The 16,468-nt window shown below is 33.9% G+C and overlaps 1 protein-coding gene across 2 annotated transcripts in view; it reads right to left on the bottom strand.

Moving 5' to 3' along the window:
- Positions 1–1,425: 1,425 nt before the first annotated feature.
- The window catches only part of LOC139135912 (plexin-A4-like), a 195,948-nt gene continuing 180,905 nt past the window's right edge, over positions 1,426–16,468 (bottom strand). For both annotated transcript variants that reach the window (XM_070703688.1, XM_070703687.1), the window contains exons 26-38: positions 15,784–15,850; positions 15,283–15,429; positions 14,764–14,920; positions 14,426–14,535; positions 11,075–11,165; positions 10,490–10,599; positions 10,023–10,151; positions 8,153–8,325; positions 7,012–7,159; positions 6,760–6,900; positions 6,193–6,270; positions 2,741–5,762; positions 1,426–2,389 (exon numbers count right to left, since the gene is read on the bottom strand). In XM_070703688.1, the coding sequence (XP_070559789.1) occupies positions 5,367–5,762; positions 6,193–6,270; positions 6,760–6,900; positions 7,012–7,159; positions 8,153–8,325; positions 10,023–10,151; positions 10,490–10,599; positions 11,075–11,165; positions 14,426–14,535; positions 14,764–14,920; positions 15,283–15,429; positions 15,784–15,850 (1,747 nt within the window). In that variant the 3' untranslated portion in view covers positions 1,426–2,389; positions 2,741–5,366. The remainder of the gene's footprint in view (positions 2,390–2,740; positions 5,763–6,192; positions 6,271–6,759; positions 6,901–7,011; positions 7,160–8,152; positions 8,326–10,022; positions 10,152–10,489; positions 10,600–11,074; positions 11,166–14,425; positions 14,536–14,763; positions 14,921–15,282; positions 15,430–15,783; positions 15,851–16,468) is intronic.

The raw sequence follows: 16,468 nt of genomic DNA, 5'->3' as shown, positions 1-16,468 counted from the left end.
ATTTTCGTTCATATGACTCTGAAACTCCAGGAAACGATTGGGAAGAAAGAGTTATCTTGAAATATTGAGGTACTCGCCAATATTTTGCAAAATTTAATGAGAAAAAATGCAAGGAAAATGCCGACAGGCTTACACAATGACCGTTTTCAGACTCAGAGGCATATGATCATCTGCAGATTATGCAACAGGCCCATATCACGTGAGGCCATGAGGGGATATCCACGCAACTCAGTACCAAACACTAGCGCACACAGAGTGAGCAAACACAAAGTGAGTACCCCTAATGTCAGCTCAGTAGTCTGTAATAGATCGTAGTCAACTAAGAACCTTGGAGAAAGGCTTAACACTGTGGCTATGCCGCTAAGTCCCTTTTGATTTTTGTCACAGCTCAAAATCGTTCTCCTGCACCTCAACCTGAACCGTGAACACCCCCACCAGTTTATGATATGACCCATCACAATGGCATGACGTCAACGGATCTTGACAGACGGAAGTATTGACAGATGGAAGTAGTTGACACCAGCATACTGGTTTTTCAACTCTAATACCTTCTCTGTCTATAAATAGACACGAGAAGTAAAAATTAAAACCAGAAAAGCAAGAATGACAAAAGTAATTAAGGTCTGAAACTTTAGGTACTAGAGAACTTTAGCAACATGCATAGCATAGCCCCCCTTAGTTTGACCATAGACGGTCTTCCTCCCCTCTACTGTCTATGGTTTGAGCAGGTCTGTTAATATGTAACAGTTCATAAACAATGACAGGAAATGACTCAAGCCAGGGGAGTAAGCCTGTTTCAAGCCTGTTTCAGAATTTCGCTTTTTCTTACCTCATTTGCACATTTTTGACACTGATGTGTTCATTTGAACAAATTCACATCTGAACCCCTACATCTACCTGTACACCAAATACTGAGACGGTAGCTTTGGCGGTATGGGAGCCTTTGTGTGTGACGGACATACATCCGCACATACCCACAAATATACAGACATCAGACTCATCATAAAAGCTCTTTTTGGTATTTATATATAAAACCAAATATGAGCTAAAAAATGGTTTCTCAAAATCATATTTTTCATCTACACAACAAATATCAAATCAGTAAGTACTGCGGTTCTCAAGATATTTGAGTGGACGGACGCCTCACAAACGGACATACATACATACGTACATACATACAGACTGACGCCGGACGGATACCCATCCCAATAACTTCTATAGACTATAGTCTATAGTAGCTAATAACTGCTGCAACAGGTATTTTGATTTCATACTCTTGTGAACATTTTGATTCTTGTCATCTTAACTACCCTATGCAAAGAATAAATATACTTCACAGATTTGAATCATGTTATATCATCATGATCCTGGCAGAAACAATTTTTATTATGGGGTACAAACATTCAATGAAGTATTCCACATTGGTCTAGCTCAGCAATCATTTTATTCCAAATTGTTTGAAAAGGTCATAAATGTAGCCAGGTACAAACACTACTGTCCAAATATTAATTAAGCAACTCTGATTCCATTGACAGGGTCCATACACTCACAGTCATCGTCATTTTTATAATATCACAACTGATCATCTTTTTGAAAATTGTGGGTATGATTATTATTTTTTTCGGGACTTTCAAGGACTAAGTTTCAGATTCAAGAACTTTTCAACAGGCTTTAAATTCACAGACTTTTCATGAGATTATGGACCCTGCATTGAATAATTACTCAATTCTTTGTTCTTGTTCAAGTATTTAGTACTGAATTTTTCATACAATGTTTATACTCTTTCAGGCATTACCAGGACTTCGAACCCTCAATACATATTTAAAATTTCTGGATATGACTTTTCAATTAAAATATTATGCATGTCAAATGTTGTACAAATCTTTATAAAGCTTATAAAAAACTGTTATAGTACTGGTTACAAATATTCGCAAAATATTCATTGTCGTGTTTGGCAAATCATTGAGCTTTAAAGACATCAATTTGAAAAGCTTATTCACCATAATTTAAATTCTGTTCATATTGAAAAAATGTTTCTCCACACCAACACCACGGATGAAAAAAAAATAAGTCATTTTTCTGAGTATAAAACATATACACAAATTTCATTTTTTGTTGTATCACAGAGATATAAAAATAATCATTGGAGGAGTATACAATTGACTCATTGAAAGAGTTGAAAACTACCAATTTAAGTAACATGGGAAAACACCATCCACTTTTGAAAATTACCAAAGGTAACCTTGTCAAAACCGATTATACAATTGTTACTGTAATATCCAAGTTTGGAATGTGTTACCATTATAATATCCAAAAAACACACACTAATGAATTCAAAATTATGATTAAAAATGATTATAAAAAACTGAAAAAAGTGTTCAAAGTTGATCTAAAAATGAAATACTGTGACCAGTAAACAATGACAAATGCGCTATTTAAAAGAGAGCAACACTGTATAATAAGGCTCTTTATCATAAACCATGGAAGAACATGCTACTTTTGTCATGTAATGCTTTCATTTTGTCAGTGTCTCTGCTACTTATCAAGGGCCTGGGACAGTATAGATGACACTTTTTGTCACAGTTGTCTAGCATATCTACGGAAACCATACAAAAGTTGTCTTTGATGTTATCGTTTCCCTGCAATCAGAGCATCACTGAGGAAAACAACTGGAGCTACTTAGCAGTTATTGCATGGGTGGAAAGTGTTATCTGATTTTTTATAATACTAATCCTGGCACAAAAAATATCATAATTGACATCTCATGTAATAAGAAGATGTGTGAAAAAAGTAAATATGTAGGTGTCTTTCTTTTCTCATCGCTGTTCAAGTATTAGCCCATATAGTTTCCATTACTTTGAAATTCTTCACTATGATAACTTGGAAGACAGTATATTACTCTACAATTGACTGCCACATGAACTGTAAGTATTATCAATAGCCATCCTCATGGGCTTAACATAATATCTCACACAATTGCACAATTTATCACTGTCATTGAAGCTTATTTGTCACCCTAATATGCAATGAGATCCACTTGTATACTGGAATAATAAACCAACAGGTCAATATACTTCAAGTAAAACAAATTCTTTTCCACTTGTACACCGGAAAAATAAACCAACAGGTCAATATACTTCAAGTAAAGTCAATTCTTTTCAATCGTGTAATATGTCTTTATGCTACATCTAGTAAAACAGATGAATATGTACATCTGATACAGAAAAATGGTTAGTGTAATAGAATAAACTGCCATCTTTTGAATCAAAGAAATTAAACTGTCCATGGTTCATACTGGTCAAGTTAATGAGATAATTTCACCAGGGACCTTACAATCATTCTTATCTTTCACTGTACTCAACTTTCAATTAATACCCATATTTGTTTCCCGTAAGAAAAGGAGTTGTGTTATAATATAAATTAACTAGCAATTACTTTATCGGACTGACCTGCATTTTCATAATTCATAAAGTTTATTTCACGCATAGAATATCTATTTCTTCATTGTTGTGTTGTTTTTCCAAAACTCTTGACATGAATATACGCTGTTTAAATCCGCTGCTTAAATATGTATATATATATGAAAATTATTTTTGTGTGGTCACTAGATTAAGTACAGTAGGTTAGTAAATTTGACATGTATTTTCAAATCAACCTCTTCTAAATAATACCCGATTATAAAGTTTCATATGAAATACATTTAGATATGACTACAAATCAGCCTCAAATCTTTGAGACATTCAATGAATAAAATTGTAAATACGGGTAAATTCTGCATACTGTAGATAAAGAATTACATTGTGTAAAAATATGGTACAAAATATCTTTGTGAAAATTTTCAGTTTAGAATAAGTATGTGCAGGAAATATTTGAGCTTTATTGTTTGGAGTTTCAGTCAGCAAAGTTTGAACTGAGAAAACATTCCATTGATGGATAAAAAATAATGAGTCTGATTTCAACCATTCAAGCTGCCTAGAGAGATTATCATTGAGTGACATGAAAATTTGGCAACAAGTGTCATATAGCAGGTATAGAAGACTTACGGATGTAAAGTCAGATATGTGTGATTAGGATGGATAAAACTGTAAAGCTTACATTATCAATATAGCCATTCAGTTGTACTGCACAAAAATGATGATTCCAAACATACAATCTTGAAGGTGAAAATTTGAAATTTTTGCCATTATCATTAACTTCCTTGAACTCACAATGTTGTCTTCCGTTTTGAAAGTCATTTACAAGAATTCATTTACAAAAATAATGTTTATGCTATTTAAAAATCTACAATTAAAAATGGCTTTTTTAGATATTTTTGCATTTCGTTTTGAGATTTAAAAAGGATACATATTTGTTCTAATTTTAAATCAGCAGTAGACTTAATTTTTATCTGACCTGTTCCAAAAGACTGCCTTGCCCTAGGTATAACACCTTATGCAAGTTAAATGTATCCTTTTTAAATGCAGAAATACTCACATACCTGTAACAATGACAAGTTGATTCTTTTTCTCAAACAATATTGTGAACATGCAACAATGAGTTTCTCAAGGGAAAGACTTTTCTATTCTGACTTCATCAGATTTCCTATTTTGTTCATTACAAGCTGCATCAGTTGTATGTGGCAAACTCTAGCACAGGAAGTTTCTTTCTCTCCTGGTGTACAGAATCTATGGCCTGTCGAGTCAGCATGTAGAAAGCCGCATTAATCAATTTATTACATCAGACATTTTCATTTATAAAGTTACAATCCTTGAGGATAATACTGATACTGAGTTCTCTAAACACAGAAATGAAATTTGTAAAGTTGAAATAAAATTTGTCAAACTTTATGAGTTGATGTTAGAATTTTGAATTACGAGTGTACACAAATTCTGAAGTATATGATGAATATAAATATTTGGTACAAAGACTATAGACATTAATCAGGTATTTTACATTACCTTGGGGTTATATAAATGGATTTCACTTATAATTGTACAATTTAATATTATTGCAAGATATTTTTAGATGTGTAAATACATGTATCTTTAAACTTCATTGCTTACAACACTTGATTATCTAAAAAATCATATTCTCATAACTATGATTGTTTGATTTAAATAAGCAATTATGAAAAGACTATTTATGAACATCACAACTCTAGGAGCAATGTCAACAGAAATAATTAAGCTGTATAGCAACTGTTAGCAAAGGGGTTGCAATGACCCTTTTGTATGCCTTATATATTCATTTGAAGGCACTATAATTGTTTTAAATATATGAATATTCGGATTTATTCCTGTTGTTGTCAGAAGTATCATTCAAAAAATAACGCAAGCAAAAGTATGATGTAGTTGAGATGTAGCTACTGAAAAAAGTGAAATTGATATTCAAACTTTTGGCAGGGCAAACCCATAGCTGAAGCCTGGCTGTTGTGATTTTTGTGGCAGAAGAGGTTTGCCATCATTTTGGTTTTCATTTTGCTGTTGGTCAAGCTGAGTAAGTTCGTACTCTGAATTCTGTTGGTTGTCTGTATGGTTTTCTGTTGCCATTGTAAATCCCTGGTTGATTTCATAAGCACCTTGGTGATCATCTCCTTGAGTTGATGATGATGATGGTTCAGATGTATGGCTTATATCAGAATTAGGACGCTCTGCTGCCTTTGCCTCTTTCAAAGCCTTGTGAGTTTGGTACTCATTCTCAGCCATGGTTGCTGACACTTGTTCCAACTGAAATGCCAAATTCATTTGCCTGCATTCTTTGTCATTTTCCAAGGCATCAAGAATCTGTAAAAATATGTGAATAACAATGAGTTGCCATTTTTGACGTTTAACTAAATCAATACATTTTACCAGATATTGTTAAATCATACATACCGTTTCCACATTTTTAAGTTGTTTGAATAACCGAGACTTTACTCTCAAGCCTTAGGAATGGTATTTTTCAAACAATAAATTGGTGAACCACTGTCAAGAAATATCTTTATAATTGGATGTATATGCATTTGTGTACACACTGTATTGTCTTTTTTGACAATGCTATAATTTCAAAAACGTTCAAAAAGTATTTCATATATTTTTCATGACTTTCTCCGAACTGCTCAAAATTCCAGGTGTGTCTTGGTGAATACGAATACTGTTGAAACCAACTAACTTTGAGAATTTATGAGTTCAGGAAGACAAATATCAAGATGGAGTATACAGTAAATTCTCTTACCCTGTCTCCAAACCTAGTAGCATATTTGTAAAGTTCATTCAGGGCCACCATCCTGTTAAACCTGCCACCTCCAAGTTCCTACAGGTGAAACAATACACAAGATCAGTTGGAGAGTGGACACAAGAACTGTTTCATGATTAGCATATTTTAGCATCATTAAATAGACACAACACAACAACATCATTGGTGCAGCAAGTTGGTCGCAAGTAAGCAAGGTAATAGAGTGCCATATACTCAGGATTCAAGATGAATACATGTACCAGGTACATCACAGAAAAGTATGTATTCTGGTAAAGAATATCATAAATTACTTATGAAGGACATGACGCATTCCAAGAAATAATGAAAAATGTTATGATTCACTAGGATCTTAATCTTGCTGCTTTCTGTTTGGCATCCTGAAGACCAAAGATTCCATATCACACATAGACTCTGATAGACTCATTATTAAAAGCACCAAACATACGCATTTGTTGTCGTTAAAAATATGTAGTTAAATGCACTAGTGAAATAGGAAGTTTTTAGTTGGATAAAATAAAGTGATGAATCTTTTGCTAATATACTGACCATGAAATTTTGTTCCAGGTATGAGTTAAGCTCTGCATCACTAACACTTGGCAGCTTTCTAATATCATTGTAGTAAGTATCCACCATTTCTTTGTAGACTGGAAGTTCTTTTGCATACAGCAATTTCACTGCAGGTGATTGCTAGAAATGGAAAAAAGTATACACAATGACACAGTGTTCCTGAAGATCTAATATACTTGAAATTTCAGAATTTACTCAGAGTTTCCTAAATGTATTAAATTGAAAACTTACCACCCCAAGTTTCCTTTCTATTTTGGAGCATGCATCGATGAATGTCTGTGCCACAATATCCAGACTTGCAACAACAGTTTGTGATGCGTTGATATCAAATACACAGTTTGGGCACTTCAACATGTTAGCCCAGATTCTCAGAGGCAAACTGCAAGTGAGAAAAAATGTTCCAGTCAAAGGTCTATGCTACTATATAATTTGCATTCATGGTAAAACAGTTTCTGATAAATTGAATATCTGTTCCTTAAAGGGACATAAGCTGTAACTTGTGGCAAGTTTTTCAGTATTCTGCTTCTGTACTGGTATATCAACTACCGTGTCTGCTCTAATCCATTTGTCATGCTGAAATTTCGAGTATTCTTTTTGTCAACACCACTTGAATGTGTATAGTGATTATTGTTTTTTGTTTACAAATGAATTCTAGTCTGGACTTTAATACAATTGTCAATAATAACAATGTAGATTATACTCATATTGGTTGTGTTAATATGCTAAATACTTGGCATTGAATTACACTTTAGGGATTCAATACAGAAAGTGTAGGGAAACCATAAACAAAAGTTCTGAAAAAATAGCCAAAAGATACAGCTTATGGAGCTTTAAGTTACGTTTGTGTGCAATATATGATAGTGAGTATGCATGTGCAATTCCTCATGAAACTCACAGTGTGGGGAACAGTCACAACAAGAAAATTACAACAACTTAGCTAAACCTCTGTTCTTTTCAGGGTTGGGAATTACTTCTTGTGGTTTTTATCTGCTGATGTTTTTTCAATGTCAACAGGTGCTGTACATTTGGGTTTGAATCCAATGGCCAATTACTGGATTATTTGGTTACAGTGTTACCTTAATTCCAAAGAGATTATCTCTCCTAGCCTTTTTGTCAGCTTTTATGGAACTTGTTTCCTAAATTCAGAAATTATCAACATTGAGAATAATAGCAGCCTGGGAATCTAGAAAGACCCACAACTTTGCATTAATTTGTTAATTTTTCTGATGTATCCCCATTTAAGGTATCCATGATATAAGGGTGACTGCAAGTATTTGCAACCTGTTTCACTTTCTTATCAAGATGAAGAATACATACATGTGTGTTGCAAATGGTTTCCTTGGAAGAAAATGTAAATGAAGTGAATTCTAACCTGTTGCTCTTCCAGATGTGAGCCACATCATCATCATCTCCACCATGTTTCTTAGCCAGATCGTCCAAGAAATCAAACATATGTTTGACAGGAGGTGGAAAAACTGGATACTGTTGCTTGTCTAATGTAAGTAAAGCATCAAATACATGCTGCACAAACTCTTGAACTGTTCCCTGTTTCAGTGAAATGAAACAAAAAATATTTCATTGAAAAGACATAGTTATGGCTTTATATCGCAACCAATGACTATCACAAGATAAACCCCAAATGAAGCACATGATAATTTTAACTAAATATATATGGTACATGTATTATTTGTAGAGTACATAAATTTGAATTTTAAGTGCTAAAATTTGCAACATTCTAGTGAAAAGTTAAGGGGGCGATGCACCCAACACAACATATTTTGCTCAAAATAACTTTATGCAAATATTGATTCAATGTTAATTAATTTGTTAATCAAAGATTATAATATTGGTTGGGTTCACCTTGTAGCTTGTCAAGCATTCGAAAGTTACATGATAAAGAAGTGTTAATTTATGCAAATGTATGCAAATCACCCGATTTTCTGGCTTCTTTTTCCTCCCAATTTCGAAATTTCCAAAGAATTTAACTCCACTCTGGCTGGGTCAAATTTTCTGAAATTTTCACATTATGTTCTTTAAATGCTATATAACAAAATGACTATTTTGTTTGGCAATAAAGTTATTACATTTCGAATAAGAGGCATTTTAATTTTGCTTATCATGATTTTAATCAATTTTTTTGAGTGTCAGTGTTTAAACCCTTGCCATTTTAGAATGAGGATAAATAATGCCAAATAAAATAGTCGTTTTTTTCTACATATACTCTTCTTTCAAGTGAAATATTACATTTCAGAAAATAGCGTCAAGTTTTTGACTTAAATTAATTTTTATCATTAATACCAAAATTGAGGTTTTTTACCCCAAATATACACCCAATTCATCCTTTGAGTAAACTACTGCTACCATACTAAACTTTAGAGTCTCTGCTTTTTGAAAATATATAGTGTGAGGGGGTTTCCTTGTCATCTTTGATGAGAAATATTGCTTTGAAAAAAACTGTGTTGGCAACATGCCGGAGTCACATTTCTTAGACATGCATACCGAAAATGGTTATGATATGAATAAAGTATACATATTTGCTGGTGTATATTTCATAGCACCGACTGAATATGACAGATTTACTATCAACATTAGTACATTACTACTATATCAGTTTAATATAGGGTGAAAGGTACAAGAAACATGAAAGTAATATACTCTAAAATATTTTTGTTGATGAGTAACATTTTGATTTCAACAAATGGCCATTCAAATACAGGTGATAATGAGTTTTTGAAATCTCGAATTCTTGCACTGTTCATGCCATCATGTCTGAGAAAACTGAATGGATGCAGATACATTCTGGACCAAAACCGACCTATCAATCAAACTTGTTTTTGTTGGACCAAAAACAATCTTGAGAGTACGTGTCCAATACAGCTGTTTCTGTGTCAAAATCTTGATGTTTAAAATTAAAAAAACTACCACAGTGACTATAGATTGGTTGGAAGCATCTAGTAATTGACCTAACTAAAGTCAAACTTGCAACTTTACAAGTGTGCTAAATGTCCCAAATCCATCCTCACAATCATTGTCACATCACCTTCCTTCCTTCCAAGGTCTCTTCCTTTATTGGTGTATTAAATATGAATTTTTGAAAATTCAAAGATGGAATGTTTTTTCTTCATTTTATCTATTGAGGCACACATTTAAAACATGTTGCAGTCTGAGATGAAAGGTAGCTTTATTTTCAAAACCGACATGCCTACTTTTTTATTTAGTTAAACATTTGTATAAAAGCTAACCTTAGTTGTCACCAGCTGTAACAGAAAGATTTCAGAGATCACCCTCTCTGGTCTGTACATGGACTTGGCCCTGGTTACTGCTCTTTCCCGAAAATTTTTACGCTTCTTCTCAACACCCTTGATCTTGATCTGCAACAGACAGATACAAAGAAACATAAAAATTGAATCTTCCTACATTAATTGATGCTTTTTACATTGTATAAGCTCCTTCAAAAGTATCTTATCATTTCCATGGATTTATTTTCTTTTAATTCTTTCTCATTCCTTCTTTTTTCCTTATCATACAAATAAAGTATTCTCCTCTATGCCCAAATTGAAAAAAATATTACTCATATGACCTTTCATGAGTTTTCATGATGTTATAATCTCTGATATGAAGTTTGTTGACCATACTGTCAATTATCTGAGTGTGACAAAAAATGCCTATTTGTGGTGTGCCATGAGGGAATAGAAAGTTAAAAACTCACAAGATGCCATCGTTTGATTCCTGTTCCTTCCTCTTCATCTTTTGCCTTTGGTTGTTCCTTGTCTTTTGCTTCATCAGGTGGTAAATCAGGGTTATGGAAATTTATGAAGTCTGCAACAGATTGTAGAGTTAAGTAATTTCTAAATGATGACCCCCTCAAAAATAAATTATTTTGATGAACATTGAATAAGCCTTATCCTTAAAACTTTAATCCTTAAAGCCAGTGCAGTGAAAATCATATAAATGAAACAAGACTTTATTTCAATCAACATGGACAGCCCTGCAGATATAAGGTTAAGATATGCCATCCAACTGGCCAAACGATGGTTTGAGGAGAATGTTCTTTAATAAAGTAAAATAACTGGGCAGGTAAAGTTGAATAACATCAGCTGTAGCAATAATCAAGTTGAATATGATTTCAGTAGCTTAGCTTGTGGAAAGGGTTTCATATTGAACAGAAGTGAATGAATCAAAAGATTAAGAAACCTTGAAATCGCAATCTTTGTATCATTCTGAGTTAAATGCAAATTTGTTAATCAGAAGAGGGTTGAATACAGTATGAATGATGACATAATAGGAGACTCACCATATTCACTTGGGGGTGTTATTGGGGTTCTGATGCCACCGTTAGCCTGTTCAGTTCTATTCACCAAAGCCATGATAGCTTCATCTGGTACCTACAGCCAATGAGGAGGTAATAACATTAAAATGGTAACAAGAACTGGAAAAGGTTGATCAAAAAATTGCTGCAAAATTACTGTTGTATGATCTCTATAAAAGCAACCACACAGATTAGAATTTATTAAAGTCCTACGCTATCTCTTCAGGGTTCAACTAGTGCACTCTACCAAGACTAATGTATCCATACCAAATTGTGTAGTTCAGCACACCAAAGTTTCAAATGATTTTGACTTCACATGCATGAAAAATAACAAAGCATTCTAACTCATTCACTAGTACGGTGTTCAATGTATATTTATTCAATCAGTAGCAAAATTAAAACATAGGGCCAAAGTCCCTGAAGCTACTATAGACATGGATACAAAATTAAGTATTTCCTGACTGTATGAAATTATCTCACTTGGGTCATCCTAGGGACTTGTAAACCAAATACATATATTAAAGCTGTCTGACCAGCAGTTTTGAAAGAACAAGCAACTCAACAGTTGACAGAGCTCTGCTGTGTTATGTAGAGAAGAACCTTTTGTGGCACATGTACTGATGAAGAAGGTGGATATCTTTGATTAACATTGTAAGTGAGTTCTGATGAATAAGTTGAGACTGTACATACTAAGAGAAAGCACACTGAAGAGACAAATGTTTGAAACTTAAGAAGTTCAAGGTCATCAAAAGCATTATAAGGAATCATGTAACTTTCATTGCACTGTTTACACAGATTGCATAATTGCTATAAATAGCACATGAGGAATCTTACAGCCCAGCACCATAAAAACCCTATCACTTTGACCACTCTTTTAATTGACCACTCTATTTTTTTCCTCAAAAAGTAATTTTATTTTATCCTTACCAAGTCAACCATAAATGAAAATTAGAACTTTCTCTATCTCTATCTCTATTGACTATTTTGAGCAATTTCTTTTAGATAACATACAGGGCACAATAAATGACGGTTCAGAATATGTCAAAGTTGGGATTCAGGAAAGTTGCCTTTACATGTTTTAATCCTCCAAGATGGTAAGCATTTCACTGTGAACTGTCAAAAAAAGTTGAACTTTCTGATAATTCTACACTAAAATTATTTTGGCTTTGATGATTTCCTAATTAATTCAATTATTTAAAATCATATTAATTATTTTTTTCTTGGTGAATTGATAGGGTTTACACAGTACAAGAATTACATACAATGTAAGTCAAATTTTGACCAAAATGACAAAAAAATCCTTAAAAATACGCATTTGCATATTTCATCACAATTTGTTCAAATCTAAGTTGGGTTATCCCTAGGGACCTGTATACCAAATAACAAAGCTGTCTGACCAGCGGTTATGAAGGAGAAGATTTTTTACCAAAAACACCTTTTTTGGCATTAATTTGCCTATTTTCAACAATATCAAAAAATTAAAAAAAATAGTTTCTCAAAATCATATTTTTCATCTACACAACAAATATCAAATCAGTAAGTACTGCGGTTCTCAAGATATTTGAGTGGACGGACGCCTCACAAACGGACATACATACATACATACATACATACAGACTGACGACGGACGCTGGACGGATACCCATCCCAATAGCTTCTATAGACTATAGTCTATAGTAGCTAAAAATACCGTCAAGGACACTATGTGCTCACATTCGGTTTGAATTGGTCCATTCGAGAAATATTTAAACCAGAAAAACAAGAATGACAAAAGCAAATAAGGTCTCCAACTTAGGTACTGGAGGTCATCTTTAGGAACATGCATATCAACTTCTATAGCAATGGGACAAGCAGATCCTAAATACATAAGCAAATGTCAACAACACAAACTAGCCAGAGAAGGCTTGATAAGAAGAAAAGGTGGGAGTGGGGAAAAAATGTACAAGGGATCTGGTAAAAAAGTAATGCTACCTCATCAATCTTCTAGACCCTACCCCCTCCTGAATATCAAATGCTCAACCCCTTGGTATTACATAAGGCCAGCTGGCAGTAAATGTATTTACAACCTTGGGAATTTTTTAATTAATGCTATGAGTGCTATCATTCTAATGTAAACAGCACTTAAGTTAGTTACAGATAGTGAAATGCCTTCCTCTGTGGGCGGTGATTACGAACATCTGGAATTATCCTGGATCCAAATTCTCATCAGTTCTTATGTGTCTTACGTAGAAAAGTTGCAAAAATTGGTCCGCAATGAAAAAATTCATTTCAGCTTTGTTTTCTGGATCAAATTTTCCTACAAATTGATACCATATATGACAAAATTATGTTCACAGCCTTCGAAACTGTCTCACAACATATCCTGGGTTGGTGTAGGTCATTTAAGGTCACAAACTGAGAAAATTACCTAAAATATACAAATTTGGCAGTTTCGCAACACTTTGAGCAGAAAATTTATCTAATAACATCCCTCGGGACTTTTATACCAAATTACAAAGTTATCAGACAAGTAATTTTGAGAACAAGTTTTCTTGACCAAAAATGACAAAATTGTCTTAAAAATACAAATTTGTATATTTCAGGACAATTTCCACATATCTAACTATTGTCATCTCTGGACATCTGTGTACCAAATATAAAAGCTGTCTGTCCAGGGACTTTAAAAAGAGAATACTTTTTAAGATTTTTTGACCAAAAATGACAAAAATTGCCCCAAAATAGTAATTTTCCCAATTTTGTCATAATTTCAACAAATTAGAAGAGTAACTCTCCAAAACATCCAACCCAAATTTGAGAGTGATTGTGGGGCCCGGCTGGCAGTTTCAGAGAATAATAATTTTTATTTAAAATGAGAAAAATCACCAAAAAATTCAGCAAAAATACAAAATTAAAGATATCTTCACGATATTCATAAAACTGTATAAGTTTCACTTAAGGTACTTGCACAAAAATTTTCAAAGCAATCAAAACAGTGGTTCTTGAGTTATTAATTTTTGACCATTTTCACATTTTGTAAGCTCATTTGCATAATTTTGGCAATGCAGACTTTATTTTAACAAAATCCCATCTATAGCCCAGGATGCATCCACATACCAAATACCAAGCTGAAACATGCAGCAGTTCGCGTGTTTTGGATGTTGACGGGCATACTGTACATACGTACATACATACATACTGGTACATACATACATACATACATACATACATACATACAGACGCCACCGACTTCAGCTTATACGATAACCTCACATTGGTATACCAAATCACACGCGTCTTTGCTGTCACATGATAGAAAGCAATATGCTATTACTATACCATATACAAAATATTGATTACCTTGTAGTGTTTCAGAGTGTTTAATCGTTTCCACTGTCCAATCAATTCTGAAGACACATCATCATCCTGCAAGATAATGCGTCCTTGACCTTGCCTTCCACCTCTCCATTCTGTAATAACGTCACAATTCATTTCAAAAAAGATAATAGTCTCCTTCTTATACATATGTGAACTTTACAGCTACACTAACCAATTAAAATTACTGCCTAGAATCATGCCGCCCTCATAGCTGAGATAAAACATTTAGGAGTCCTTATAAGTACAGGTATTTTGGTCTGTGAAACAAAACCCTGGTACCTAGTATAATCAGAGAAACGTGAACTGAAAGTTAGAATTACCGAGGTCAATTTCCTCAACTGATGGTCTTTTGGAGTAGGCATGGTTCTTGTAGATCACATCCAGTAGTTTGTCTTTAACCTGGGATATAGTATCCACATCAAGTACCCTAGCAATGGCTTCAGATCTGCCGTCTTCAGTAGTGACAACGTTGATGGTCTGTAAAGAGAATGATTTCAGTTAACATCAACACAACAAACACATGTAACAAGCTAGCATGGAATCAGATTCAAACTTTCAAAGGGTTCAAAAGGTCAATCACTACTGACAATAAAGCAATTATCATTAAATTTCTATTGCTCTTTGTTGAAAGTTGCATTTCAGTAGAAAAGATCATGAAGTTGGAAAAGATAAGTTTTGATGAGAAGATGTCTGCTCAAGTATACTGTGACATTGACATTGTTAAATGAGCTGCACATTAAAAACTCTGGTTGGTTTGAATACAGTGACAAAACATTGACTTTTGAATGTATTTTGATATTGACCTTATAGATTAGTGATAATTTCATTAACTGACATACCAGCATCTCTGGATCATAGTTTTCCCTTAGTAGGTATTTATCAGTCAAAGAATACTTTGCTAGGCCTTCAATGGCATCCATTGGTCCTTTATCAATCTGATATTTCATGGCTTTGAATAACATGAAGATAGGCTCTCCGGCGCAGATCTGTATGTACAAGGAAAACTTATTCTTGTTATTCTTTGTCAACTTAGCGCATTCATGTAAGCACTGAAATTTGAAGTGTTGTTGGTTGGTGCCAAGAATGAGTAACTTTGAAGATTTAATATGTTTTAATCATTAAACTAGGCATCACAGTAGAGCAAGGCTGGGAATGGTTTATGTCATGTTACATTATAATTATAGTACTGTTATTAGCATGATCACAACAAGAACCAGTGTGATCTGTAGTTTGGTATGCAACCAGTACTATTCCCTGCATTTATGAAAGATTTTCTGTTTAAAATGACAGTAATAGCGTTCATTGTCAGAGTGAACTATATGATATGATAAAATGTTTACCTTAATAAATGGATACAGTGTAAGCACAAACCAATTTGTCAGCATTTTCTCCATGATTGACTCAGTTCTGTAAATTGATATACAAGTACATCAGTATTTTCTCTGCACGTTAATTGAAAGGGGCGATTTCAGCCCCATTCATCAAAATTTGGGGGCAGACTTGACATTTTAGGGGGCAGTCACTGTTGATGTTAATTTTGCCTTCCCAGTAAGCACTTCCCCGATATCATATTGTTACCCAGTTCAGTTTTGTCGTCTGTGTCGCATGGTGCCCGTACTAACATCGACGACATGATATTTGTCAGTTTGTGATGTGCTACATGTAGGTTACTCTCCATCTTCTGCCATTTATAACTCAAAGGTTTCCCTGACTCAGATTTTGATGTACGTGTTTCCTTGCATACGATTTGGGTCAGTTGGGGGTGAGTACTAAATCCCTGGAAATATGCATGGATCAAACGATTGTGTTTCATTATCACGGTCAAGATTCCAGAATTCTGTCATTGATACAGTGTTTCAAGTTCTGCTTTCAAACTTTACCGCTATCAAAATATGAACATGAAATTGCTCTAGTATCCATGGAGAGTGAACCGTAGCTACATCGTTGGCTGTTCCTTTCAAAGCGTACACTCCACGTCATGCATGTCACCAAAACTGAATCGCAGGGATAGTTTGTCTTTGCTGA

Source organism: Ptychodera flava, chromosome 6 (genome assembly GCF_041260155.1).
Source record: "Ptychodera flava strain L36383 chromosome 6, AS_Pfla_20210202, whole genome shotgun sequence".
Taxonomy (NCBI): domain Eukaryota; kingdom Metazoa; phylum Hemichordata; class Enteropneusta; family Ptychoderidae; genus Ptychodera; species Ptychodera flava.
This window is presented reverse-complemented; position numbering and strand designations above follow the sequence as displayed.